Genomic DNA, 14,186 nt, shown 5'->3' with positions numbered 1-14,186 from the left:
GGAGAGGAGGAAGGCACCTTTTACCATATACTTTGGTCATGCCCCCGGATCCGTGTTTACTGAAATGCATGCTGTACGGAGTTGTCCAGGGCACTTACTTATCGTATTGAACTAGATCCGAGGGTCCTAATTCTGGGTGTCCCGGATATGTCTGACTTGAATAAATGGGAAAAACTGCTATTGAACAATGCAATGGCCCTGGTGAAACGCAATATTGTGCAAAAATGGGGAGTACCTGACCCCCCGACACTGGAACAGTGGATACTCGACATGGCCTCATGTGCCATGATGGAACACCAGGCCCGAATAAAGCATCTAGAATATGGGGGAAATGGGAAGAAACTGGACCTTGACACCCAGGGACAGTGGTGATTTCTGCATGTATGGATGGAGGGTGGGAAGGGGAGATCGTGACCCAAGGTGATGGAAGATATTAATAATGCTATGTGGATTCATGACTGATGGTGTTGTCGTGGGGTGCTCTTAATTTTTTGTTGTCCCCTTTCTTCACTGTTTTGTTGTTCTCGGCCCCCGATTTGATGGCTGCCTTGTTTGTGTTACAAAATACAATAAAATGGTTCATCAACAAAAAAAAAAGAGGAGGAATACGTGGGTGGACAAAATCCATTCAAAATGAGATTTACTCTAAATAGAAAGGTTGAACTGAAATGTTACGAGAGAATTAAAACAAAATTATTATAAGAAAACAGCATTTTTTATTTGATAGTTGTAACAATATGCGTATTTGCAGTTTTAGAACTGTAACTCTCAGCACTTTCAATCAAAATAACATTTACAATTTTAAAGAACTGAGTGGTAAAATGAAAGAAGAATACTTAAATGAGGAATTCCCCAAAAATATAATTCTATCTGTTGAAGTATTCATGTTGACCTTTCCATACACAGTCTCCCTCTGCATTTTTACACTATCTGAGGCGCAGGGGCTTCTGTGACCCCCTTCTTCTCCCACTACTTGTTAAGACAAGTTTAGTGTGCCTTCCCTGTAGAACTGCACCATTAAGATTCTGTAGAGTGCTAAACCATTGAGTCACGTCTTCACCAAACATCTGCCAGTTTCAGCCAGTTAAAAAGAGGCTCCGTTTCGTGTACCAACATTGAGATAAGTTTCAAACAGATCACTTTCTCGTTTTCTGCTGGCTTCCCTGTACCACTGCTGCACAAAAAAAAACCATCATCACTGAGTATTCTGACTGATAATTGCTTACTTCAGGGGACTGGTAGACACATGTCAGCAACATCCATACTGTCGTTCAAGTAACCACAAAAAGCATTAATCCGAAGCCTCTTCATGGGGTATTAAAGTTCTGCATCTACATTTTTCATGAGCACACAGTCCATTAGGAAACGTTCTAAACAAAATGTCTATTTGCCCGATCTACTGACGAACTGCAACACAAACACAAAGGTAACCAGTGTGCAGCCCGCACTGTCGGTACATTGTCTTCTAGTGGTAGCATGGCTCAATTTAAAGGCTGGTTATGTCACAGGCTCTGAATAGATGCTGGTGTCCATGCTCCTCTCCGATCTGTGCACCGTGATTTTAGAACGGACACTTGCATCGCGGATTAGAATCTCCTGGGCAGCTCTAAATGTCAATGGAACAAAGCCCTCACTATCTGTTGTGAGGACAATCCAGGAGGCACCTACAAAAATAATAAATAAAAGACATGTGAGACAACAAAAAACAAGTTGAACAGGATGAAACTCACATTTTAATGTAAACTGAATATAAGAAAAGGAGCTAAATCGATTTATGGAGCACCATAAAATTGATGGTACTATTATTATTATTTATTTATTGTATTTAGTTCTAACAAGAACTTTTACAATGTTCACACTTTCAAGCATACAAACCTACCAGCGTCTTTACAAGTGCATTAATCATACTCAATTAAACAAATGAATACATCATACATCAACAATACATCATATAAATATTAATATAAAACAATTCATATCATACAATGTGATCACGCCCCTGTGTTTTAGATTACTTTCCTATGATTAATAATCATGTAGGTATTGTTGGGCACCTTTCCAGACCCTATAAAGCACCATGTGCATTGCAACGGATTCCGTATTTAAACAGGAAGCCGAAAACTCAGAAGATTTAATAGCATTATAGTCATGAACAAAACATCCCAATGTTGTCATCTATAAGGAACATGATCGAGGGCAATCAGTAAGCACATGCTTAATAGTTAATGTTAAAGGTATTTATATAGCGCACGGTCACCAACGGAGTTGGTCTCCAAATAGTCTCTCGATTTGTTGGAATCTTACATATTGCACAGAATCTGGCTTCCTGCATTAGTTTCCATTTGGCTCCACATGCAGCACAAACAGGGAGATGGTTAGTACGCATTTTTAAACGGAACCTACGCACAGCCCGATATGGACACAGTACCAAGTAAAGTTGAGGCTTCATATAACTACCCGAGTTACATATGTATATCCATGTAACTTCGAAAGGTTGTCATAATTACATTGCCAGTCCCACTTTATCAACCTTCGAGTAAAGGCCCCTTTCAGTGTGTGGAAATCCACACATGGCTTAAAATCGGGAAACCAATCTAGCCAAACACACAACTCCCTAAAATGGGCCACAAATGGCCTTACTGTGCCAGCACCAGGATCAAGACTATAACTATCCCCAAGTTTAGCCAGTAAAGGGCACTGTGGAGAAATGGTTGCCTTCAGAAGAAGGTCTCCTCTCAACAGCTGTGTTTTTAATGAAACCAGGCCTAATTCAAGACTCACATATTCGATCGAGGCAGACTGGGATAGCACCAATAGATTTCAACCAACGAAAGCCTCTAGTACGTCGAACCAATCAGGTCCTTTAACATCAAAGCATCCAGGCCATACAAGGCCGCAGGACAGAACCACTGCTTGTAAAGAGCAAACGCACCACTCAAACTTACTCACCAAATAGGTGATTTGTTTGGCACTTCTGGATTTAATTTCAATTATGTCACTCTACCCAAGACTAGACGACATCTTGAGTCCCAAGTATGTATATGAATCGGCGAAGTCAATAGGGCCCAGACTGGTATATAACATTTGTCTATTAATCTTCTTAGCGGAGACCAGCATGGCATTTTGTTTTATTTAAATTCACTATTAACCCATTTTCTTTCACATACCGACCCAGCTCATTCAGCATTGATTTCATCCCTGTCAGGAGCTGGTTGAATATTACTAGGTCGTCTGCATAAAGCATCATCGAAACTAGACATTTCCCGATTTGTGGAGGAGACTTAGCCCTACCGATCAGACAGCCCAGCAAGTTGGAAATATAAATGTTAAAGAGCAGAGGAGCAATGATGAAGGCCTGCTTTACTCCTCTATTTATTCTCATTTCTTTGGACAATAGTCCATTGTTTCCCAATGGAATCTGAGCTTTAGTATCAGAGTGCAGTGCCACAATTATCTCTAGTGTCCAACTAGGACAACCCCACGATCTCATTTTGTTCCATAGGTTTCTACGGTGTACTTGGTCGAAAGCAGACCGGAAGTCCACTAATGTAATATATACTGAAGGACTACGGTACTGTGTCGCCTGAGTAATTATTGTGTCCAACAATCGAATGTTGTGAGTCGTACTAGACCCAGGTCGAAATTCTGTCTGAAACGGATGCAAAATGTTATTACTAGTGACCCAGGTCTGTATATGTTCTAACACATAGGTTGCAAAAACTTTCCCAGATGTGTCTAAAAGAGACAATAGCTTGCAATTTCCAGGGAGTAGTCGATCGCCAGATTTAAAAACAGGGAACAGGATCAATCTTTTCCAGGACCCTGGTACCTCAAGAGCATTGCAAACATTTTGAAATAGAATACATAGTACAACTGCCCAGGGATAATAGTCCTCCCCATTCAAGACTGCAGCCGACAGCCCATTCAGCCCTGGTGTCCTAGAATGTTTCCATTTCTTTATATGGGTACACAAGTTGTCAATATTAAAGTCAATGGGCCATTCCTGATTACTAGGTACCAATGCATCTGCAATGTCACCCAAGTGGAACATTCTATCCTCGATGTAAGTAACCCATACCCCTTCCATAATTGGATTTAAGGAGGCCCTAGCTAAAGTTAATACTCTGAACATGTTCCTATAATTTCCACTATTCAGAGCTTGTATCATACACTGCCAATTTGCCGTTAAGCCCTGAAGATGTCTCCTTTCAAGCCAGTTTCGATAGTTATTATTTAGCCTATGCGAGTCCCTCTGCAATACATATACAGAGTTAAGAGGTCATTTTTAGATCTCACCAATCTTTCTGCAGGAGTCCCTTGGCTTTATGGATTTCTGCGTCATAAAGGTGTGCAGCCTTTTTCACAGATGTTATGATAGATTTACCTCCTCCTCATACCTGCTCTAAAGGGCGAGACTAGCCAACCATTGTTCAATTTTTCGGCTGTTAGCCGTTTCAATATGAATTTAGCCTCTTTCAGTTCAAGCCTCAAGATGGTGCATGCTTTTTGAATATTACGTTCCGACCAGGTCAACCCGCTTCCTGCCCGAGTTGGAATTAAATCAGCCGGACCCCTGTTCACTTGTTCATACATCTCTGGATGCCACCTGAGGCAAGTACTGCAGGGACACTGGCAGGCACCCGGCAGATTTTTAAAGTACTCACTCTTTCAGTTAGTGTGGTATTACAAGAGAGATAATCCAGGGTAGCCCTCTTTGCTCACAAATACAAGGTGGGTTCCCCTGGAATATCACCAATCAATCTCCCATTTAGAATTACCAGGTCCCAGTTCCTCAAAAATCACAGTCATCTTTTACTGCTCGCATTTGCATATTTTAATACCATTTTACTGCCAGAAAAGACATTCAGATGTTTACCTGCACTATAATGATCACTGCATCTGTCAGTTCCCCCCCCCCCAGTATGACAATCTTCAGCTGGAGCCTTTATCCATTTTGCGATCATTGCATCTCCATAGACAAATATGTCCCCAGTCGCATGCTCCATGGGGGGGGTCATAGATATTATTCAACAGCAATGTTTTAATTTAGGTTTCCCCCTCTGTTAGTACTTCAACTGCCAGTACATTACCGTCATGATCAATAGGGGGTAACATGCCGGATTTGAACTCCTATTAATAATCCTCCAAACGGTCACCCCATAACACCTTTCTTAGCCATCACCAAACGTATAATGAAATCATCAACAAACACATTGGTCATTACCAGGTTTCCTACAGCATAAACACTGAGTGGTCGAGTAAGAAATTAAGGGAGGGACCCTTCCGTAAAAAGTGAGAGTGGCCTTTGGTGTACCACAAGGCCAGCGTAAATTCTCACATTGCCATGCTGTTGATCCCTGGTAGCATACTTTTCAACTATAACCAGCCTTGCACATTATCAGAACCTTCAAGGACAGCTTTGTTCTTATATGTTACCACAGACACATTACTTTTCTGCATATTTTTGCAATGGTTAAAGAATCCAAAATCGGGGCATTCGTGTAAATGATTTGCGAAGGAGCCAAAACTCCTTCCCAACGTGAGATCTCTAGGCCTGTTACAATCACTGGGCCTCCAACTACTGTTTGTGGGCTAATAGGATTTGGCTCCCATACATTGACTGAATGCATATTCTGACCCAAGTGTAATGTTGGCAACTCAGTTGTACCTACAAGGTTATCCATCATGAGCCAGCTTGTCAATGAGCCCACACTTAGTTGTTGTCTTTTCTTTTTCCGTGCAGCTCTTTTCCTTATTTGCTTGTTCTTATTTCTCTGATTTTGCAACGTAACAATCGTTGAATTCAGAGTTTGATTAAGATTGTCACTAAGAGCAACCTCTGAACTAGCTTTACATGCAGCAGCCCTTCTTGTTTTTCCCTCCACCAAAATTGTTTGTGGGTTAAGTAGCAAAAAGAGGATTGTAGGGATGTCTCAATTCGATCTCTCCCTTCCTCAGAGTCTTGAGATTTTATTATAATACCATGGCGTTGTTGACTTACTTGCCCAGGTTGAATGCTGGTGATAACTCGCTCTGTGGCAGTAACATTGTTTGTCACAAGACAGGATTGCAACTACAACATATATCCATTTTGTTTTTGCACGTCTTTGTGGATGCGACCACACAACTTTAAAAGAATTTTCACAGCGAAGTGTAAAACGTCACGTGAGGAACCCACATCCGAAAGGGCCAATTTATCACTGTGAGACTGATTAAATTTGTCGTCCGTAATAAACACACCTCTCTTCATGAGAAGACCGATCCCCATTTGCGCAAGTGCCCTCCTCTGAAGAGAATTGGTGTGAGGCAAATCATTTAGGGGATACTGATAGGCACTGAGAAGTAGTGACTGTTTCAAGTGGGCCGTGTGTTATGCCAGTTAAATCTTCTATTATCTTCAAATTCCCCGAAGGTGTAAAGCCAGTTGTGTCTGGTACACAAGCACTATTACATAACGAATAGCACAACTGCAGCAAGGAGTTATCATCTGTGTCTCCGAAAGAAGTATTTCAATCAGCCCTCCCCCACCCCCAAAGAGACATTCAGATTTTCCGCCGATGAAATCATCACCATAGGTTCACAGTTGCAGGTTTAATGATGTTTGGTTTGAAACAATCAGTTATATATCCAGCCCGAGAAATACCTTGAATTTCAGTGGCCGATTTTTCAGTAGCCTCGCCTGGGGTCGCTTGTACCCATTTATTTTTCCATGGGGTTTACTCTTACAGTGATCATAAGTCCTTCGTTTGTATGGTGCTTTACCCGGCACAATTGAAGAGGTTCTGTGGGCCTGACGACCAGAAATGTCGTCAGGCCTAGTACGGTAGTCGCCTGTCTGTTTCCATTTCCTTCCCACTCTCTCCCTCCCTTCCTTATCTATGTCTTAGCTCTTGCACTATCTGAAATGTCGTCAGGCCGAGTATGATAGTTAATTTCACATCCTTACTGTTCATGGCCTGTAAGAATGTGGTTGTATTTTCCGTTGTTCCCTCCCTTGCCTTGAAGCGCTTTGAAACACATTGTGTATAGGCGCTATATAAATAAACAATCATATCATATCATTCCCTCGCAATAACAAGTTATACAAACAATTTATGATGATGGGTGCCTGCAAGGAAGGCATGGTATCAAACAGTGAAGACGGACACAAGTGATCACAGTTCAAGGGTGTTTATTGAACAACAAGGGATGGTTGAACGCCTATCCAAACCTAAATCTAAGGATGCGAGTAAGCTACAACCATCAAATAATAAACAAAGCAGTCCTAGTGGAGTCTGTCAAAATGAAAGGGCCTATACTAATAAACCTATTGCCAGCCCTTACTTCTAAATACAAATGGTGTGGGATAACAACGTATGCAAAAGAAAAGTGTTCAAGAAAGTATATGTCAGGACGGTTGAGACGTTGGCTACCTTTCCCCACGTTTTCAGCATGGGGTAAGGCGGCACGTGTGAGCTTCGCACACACTCTTGGCTTTTTGGCCTCGAGATAACAGTTCAAAATAAAGGCATCATGGCCTTCTGTCAAAGTCTCTTTCCCAATGACAGTTTCTAATTGCAGAGGCCCCGATTTAACAAACAAAACACAAAAGTTAATTTCATTTGTCAGGATTTTCACATTTGTTTGGGCTCGGACCAGTGGTCTCCCTCGTTCGGGCTCGGACCACGGGTCCACCTCATTCGGGCTCAGATCCTCTTGTGGGTCCCCCTCGTTCGGGCTCAGACCCCTTTTTCCACAATGTTCACAATTGGTCTCCCTCGTTCGGGCTTGGACCATGGATCCTCCTCGTTCAGACTCAGATCCTCTGGATATCAGAATGAAAGACTTTCGAATGTGCAATGGTTTTGCTGAGACAGTTGCAGGACCACTTCGATTCACTTCACAGAATTGTTCTCATCAATCTTCTACTTTCATTTCTCTTGGTGAGATACCTTACAGAGACTTTTGATTGCGCACCCACACGGTGACAGACACTCTGTCAACGGTATTGTTTCTTTCCTCCTCAAGTTTAAACATTGATCAGCAGTTTAGCTTTACTCGCGTCTTTCATCACACACGTTTAACAATGTTCATTCAAGTGCTCGTTATACAATGTTGTCGCTTGTAACCTTGACTTCAACACAGACCAGTCTTGCGTCGTTCTCCCCAACTCACCAGCTGTGTTGATCTCTTTGTCGCTTCTTTGTTCGTGGAGCAGTTACGCGGGAGGGCCCCCGGTACCTCCGACACACAATGGAGGATTCGTCTGTCTGGTTTGCCGGCCTTTGCCTTCTGCCTTGAACGATTCTTGAAAGTAACCGCGTCTTGCTAAAAAGGTCAAGGGTGCTTTCCTCCTTTCAAACCCTCCTGGGTATGCCGTCTTTCTCCCCAAGTTCATCTGCCAATTTCGAAACTGCTGTACCTTCATGTGCTTTGCCTCGCTCAGTGTGCTCTCGTGCTCTGCCTTTTATCTGTGTGGGGAAGTTTAATGGCAGTCAGGTGTGATTGATATTTAGTAATTGCCTGACCACAGTAGTGGAACATGTCAGGTACACGGCTCGGGTGCAAGTCTGTTTTCTCCCAGAGCGGGCAGTCAGTTTAAAAGTGTTTGTGCAAGGAAAGAGTTGGGGGGAGGGGGGAATTTCCATATATCCTACCTGGTAGGATGGGGTAAAGATGTTACAGGGAAGAGAAGGATACCGCTTCTCACTATCAGGTGTCCCACTCCTCGAAGACCCCTCACCCAGGTGATCCTCCCACACTGGTCCACCCCCAGGAACTGGATCGAAAAGCGTTGGCCGTGTCCTGGCCACCTGGATGAGAGATCCCTGGGGACTAGCGGGTGAGACACCTTCTGGTTTCTCACAGTGCCCACCCAGCAGAATCCCTGTCTCGCCTTCTCGCAGTAGCCCAATCCAGAGGGAGACACAGAGAACATGGAAAACACACTCCTCTCCACACTCTGCGACGCTCCGCATCCGGCTATGGTTTTTGAGAAGTGAGTCACAGCAATGTTGTAGAGAGAGTAGACAGACTCTCCTGCAGCCTTAGACACCAGGAAAAAAACACTCCTCGCCACACTCCTGGTACTATGGTAATATCATGCATCAATCTTATGCCATCACAGGGACAATTATGCATCTACAAAGACACATCATAGAGGCCTTTGTAATCGATGGAACTTATACATCTTATTCCTTATACCTCTTATTCCATCTGATAAAAAATATGCCTTTCAATTTCAAAAGAAGACAGTTACCTATACGTTTAGCCTTTTTAATGACCAATATTAAGTCACAGGGACCTACGCCCCCTTCCTGGTAGAGATCAGTGGTAATTCCGATATTTAAGAAGAGGGACAGGATTGACTCTAGGAATTACCAACCGATATAGACCTTTAAGACATGCAATAATCATTTTGTGTGCAGGCCTTGCTTCATAGGTGTTTCTGTGTTACCCAATCAGTAGTGGTTTCATGAAGAGCAACCCTTTCGCAGAAACTTAAAAGTAACCAGGGAAAAACTAAACAACACAGGCACTTATCAGTGGCGGAGAAACAGACTTGGCCCGTCCCAAGCCAGGCCACCCGACACTGGAACGCACATATCCCATCGGACTGCAGCAGGAGCCACAGGCGCATTCACACATACTTTCCAAATACAGGAGACACTGATGACAGCAGCTAATCTTTGATTTTCCCGAGCCATCACAGACGCAGTCTTAAAATAGCCACTTGTTAGGGTGCAGATACAACTTGGCATGCTTCCTCAGTAATCTGCCGACAAAGCTATTCAAATGTGGGCTAGACTGTCACTCACGCAGCCATGGGCGTAATTATAGGAAGGGTCGGGGGGGACAAGTCCACCCAAAATTTGTGGCATGCCTTTTTGTCCCCCTATCATTGGGCATGGCATACATCAATTAAGTAATTGGAGTAGTATGTGCAGCGCGAGTACGCTGTCTCCATGTTTTGAAATTAGTGTATTAATGAGAGATGTTGGACGGGTAAAAATCACTGGTACACTGTGGCACTTTACACTTCCACGAAAGGAATGCAAGTTCTAAAAGACAGCCATTGAAGTACTGCAAGACAGGCAGTAACAGTTTTCTTAGTCTTAAAGCGCTCAGCTGCATCAATGAAAAAGTGCCCCTCGAGGCACCAACAGCCCATCTTTGAAACTACTTTTCTTGCACGGGTGGAATGCAATGTGTTGCATACGCCCCTGTGGTTTGTTGGCATCCGATTTATCACTTGTTAATAAAATGAAACCTTAACCAATGGTGGCCCAACCGAAGGGACAGTTTCTCAAGCCTGGTTATCGCTTTCACTTTTGGTCGCCTAATGAGTAATAGTGCAATGCGGGATGAGCCGAGTGTGTTCTTTGAGTAGTGGGGGATGACTGTCCAATACATTCAATGTCAGAGGGCCTCGCTGGCTGGCTCAAAATGTTTAAAAATGTTGCTTGCACCACGAGGCTACAGTAATTACGAGTCTTCCTGCCTTGAACTATTTAACATAGAAATGCTTTCTGAAGTGAGAAATGCAGCCCTCTATGCGGAGCTGCTGGGGGAAGCACCAACGCCTCAGGGAGGCCGACCCAAGCCTGTATGATGCCAGCCTTCAAACACGAAAAGACACACACTGGCACTCACTGTGGCTTCGAGGCTCCGGCAGCACAGTGTGATTAAATTCAGATATAAATGGCACACCTCCTTTAATTGATCCACAGTCTGAAATTTCACATTCCTGCTCTAGCACCTTGAAGTGTCTTTTGTGCTAGATGGAATTACAATAATGATCTCAGACCAAACAATCGGACAGACTCAAAGAATATGGCAAAGTACTACTTTATTGTCAATTGAATAAAGCAGGGTCCACTGGCAGACATCAGACTGATGCATGCACACTCATAAACAAACTTGATTGCATGGAGGTCTTAGACCCCAATATGCGTCATCCATGACGTCATTCTATGTGGAAAAGTACAAAACCAATTAAGGGAAGGGATTGGTAAAAGGAACATATTTACTTATATAAAATATAAGGATTAGTACATCATTGGCTACCCCTTATCTGTAGGACACGCCTTGAACAACAACTAAATACATATAGTACTGATTATAGTAGACAATAAATTGCTACATTGCAAGTTAGGTTGTCCCTCAACGCCAATGATTGGTTGGCATACTATCCCAACCTTGGACTTTTGGCTGCTTAGCAGCACCTACCTGAAACGAAACCTAGGTGTTTGATTCCTGTCTGACAACGCCTTATTTTCCCAATTAGACCATCATCTCTCATTGGTAGGCCATCTGCCAAAGTCTTCCGTTTGTAGTTGACCTTGTGTCTGCTCACTGTTCTGGAATATTCCAGGGAGTGTGAGCACACCACTATCTTAGCTTAAGGCTCTAATGAATAGCCTTTGTTTTCAACTTCTGAGTCAGGTGTGAAAAGACCACGAAATTTTCATGTTTAGCCTTTCATTTACTGCTATTTGATTTAATTATGCAAGGTGCTGTTGCTCCTCTTGGCCTCTAGAGACTTGCTCACTATCTCACATGAACTTTGTCCAACAGTTTGGCTCTCACAGATGTTTTCGTCTTCTTCCATCTATGAAGTATGTCTCATATTCAGAGCTTATTCATGTACTCTCTTTTGTGCTCTGTGCTTATCCTTGGCTCTCACAGATGTTTTCGTCTTCTTCCATCTATGAAGTATGTCTCATATTCAGAGCTTATTCATGTACTCTCTTTTGTGCTCTGTGCTTATCCTTTAAAAATAGCATCCTTAACTCATGGCCAACCTTGACTGATCGTCGGCTCTGCACACGAAGCAGTTTCCCTGCATCTCCTGATTCTTACCGCTCGGCCTGTCTCTGAGGTAGCTTGGTTAAATTCAACGTGAACCTAATATGGCCGTCCTTGCCACGTTATATATTCCTCTATAGCAAGCTTCTATATGTTTTCTTTCTACCTTGCGTTACTGCACATTTACAGTTATTGGTCAGTAAGTTACTTGAACATCTTTAGATCCATGATTAATTTAGCTTTAGGTACATATTACTCTTAGTGCTTCAGTTACATCATTACTTCTAAGTATTTTCATATTGTTTCAGCATAAGTTCATATATCTGCATCATGACATCACTTTGTCTTCGTCAGATTTCACTTTAACGTCCACCAATAATATTCATTGATGCATTCTGACATCTTGGTAGGCAACATCCTTTCATGTAGCATTCTTCCATGTGAAATTCTTCCACACTTTCAGCGCAAGGGTACATTCTGTATGGCTGTCTGGGTGCATATCGTCTTCCATGCACTCAATGCGGTATAGGAACGATGCAGGCGGACCCATTTATTGCTTTTCACTGACTGTTCCAATATGACGGCAGTGAGGGGGGCAGGATCTGGCAGGATACAGTCTACCGGCTCCTCTACATTCCCCCCTCTCGAATTTCCAACCAAATTCTCTTCTTCCATAGTCTTTAGCTCCTCTTAATCATTTGTCAGCATCTTCTCTTCATCCTGCTACTTCTTTGGGATCAAAATCTTTGTCACCCCCGTCAAGTGACCTGCATTTTCTTATGTGTTCATCCGCACTGCAGGTCATTTGGCAGCACTCTTCAGATGGTGAACAAAATATCCATCATCCAACATATCTTTTCCAATCCTTGGGGTAATGGAACGTGGTTCCTGGAGGTGCAAGGGTACTTTTTTTATATTCTCACGGGCACTGGCTTCATTTTGCATCTCCACACCCGATCCAGCGTCAATGTCAACCATTATCTTCATAATGGGGATGCTTGTGGTCTCGTGCAGAAGGGATGTGGCCTAGCAGTTCGGGCTGGACTGCCCCTTTTGGGGTGGGGCCAAGCCTGATTTGCATATGGTCTTTCCCTTCTGTAATGGCTTGGCAGGCGAAGAACGGTGGTCTGGAGGGTTGCCCAGAGCATTGCCAGTGGTTAAGATTAAGTCTAAACCTTCCAGCCATCACCTCTTTGTTTTTGCTAAACCATTATCTTCATCCCAATAGCTGTCCTCTGGCATTGTCCTAAGATGATCCTTATAAAAAAAGAGTCCTAGCAATAACAACGCTAGTATTGCGCCAAGTATTTTAAAAGCATTTGCCAGCCAGGTTGGAATCCGTGACAATAAAGATGAAAACCAATCATCTCCTGTAGTCTTGTTAACTTCATCCTCCATTAGCGTGTGCAGGGTCGTTAGCTATTGCCTCTGTCAGAGTTGCATTTCCTCCATCATGGGCAGGTTTAAATGTACAGCAAGGTGGCCCGAGTTTGGTGCACACGCCTCCTTCCAATGCTGTAATTAAGTCCAGAACATACCTATTCTGGAGGGTCATCAACCTGATGGCTCTCAATGCTTCTCTGATTGTGTTAAATCCTTTTATTGTTGCATTGATTGTCTGCGGCAGCTCTCATCTAGTGATCTACAGCCACTTGGCGTTCACTGCAGTCTGGAGTACTGGCAAGAATATAGATGTCATTGGGCCTCATTACGACACAGGCGGTAAGGGGTTTACGCCAGCGTAAACATCGCCGACCCTTACCGCCTGAGTACGAGATCCCTTAGCGCCATGGCGGATCTAACACCTGCTTTTAGCAGGTGTAAAAATCCATGGCGCTAAGGGACCTTGATGTTAATTTACGGTGGCGTAATTAACGCCTTCCCCACTCCCATTATGCCCTATGGGGAAAAAATGGGAATGGGGAAGGGTAAATGGGGATTGGGGACTTACCGCCCCGCCAAGGTCGGAATGGGGCGGTAAGTCCGCCAACCCCCATGGCGGAGTTGGCAACTTAGCGCCATGGTCCATGGTGCCAATAGCGCCATGGACCTCCGCCAAGGTCGTAATGAGGCCCATTATCATTGCCGTCTTGCTGAACAGTTTAGGCCATAAGCCTCCATTGATTTTGCTGAGAAATAATTACTTCTCTTCTTGCGGTAGAGGTTGAGCGAACCTCTTCCTTCTCATATGCTCATCCATTTTTGGAAATTCATCAATATGAAGGTCACTTTGAGGAATCACTAATGCTGTACCATTACAATAGCGTATATTCATCTCCAAGTCATAGGCAAATGCATGTATGCTCTGGATCCATAGGATCAGTATTGGTCCATCAGTACGACATTTCCTCCATTCTTTCCTGGGACCTCGATCGTCTGTCCACATCCTTTGTTATCTC

The 14,186-nt window shown here is 43.4% G+C and overlaps 1 protein-coding gene across 1 annotated transcript in view; it reads right to left on the bottom strand.

Moving 5' to 3' along the window:
• Positions 1-693: 693 nt before the first annotated feature.
• The window catches only part of LOC138453224 (WD repeat and coiled-coil-containing protein-like), a 252,142-nt gene continuing 238,649 nt past the window's right edge, over positions 694-14,186 (bottom strand). Inside the window, exon 4 of the mRNA XM_069605871.1 lies at positions 694-1,664. Coding sequence (XP_069461972.1) covers positions 1,498-1,664 — 167 coding nt within the window. The 3' untranslated portion in view covers positions 694-1,497. The remainder of the gene's footprint in view (positions 1,665-14,186) is intronic.

The sequence above is a fragment of the Ambystoma mexicanum genome, chromosome 4p (genome assembly GCF_040938575.1).
Source record: "Ambystoma mexicanum isolate Mex_15411 chromosome 4p, UKY_AmexF1_1, whole genome shotgun sequence".
Taxonomy (NCBI): Eukaryota; Metazoa; Chordata; class Amphibia; order Caudata; family Ambystomatidae; genus Ambystoma; species Ambystoma mexicanum.
The sequence above is the reverse complement of the archived record's forward strand: the minus strand, read 5'-3'. Positions and strand labels throughout refer to the sequence as shown.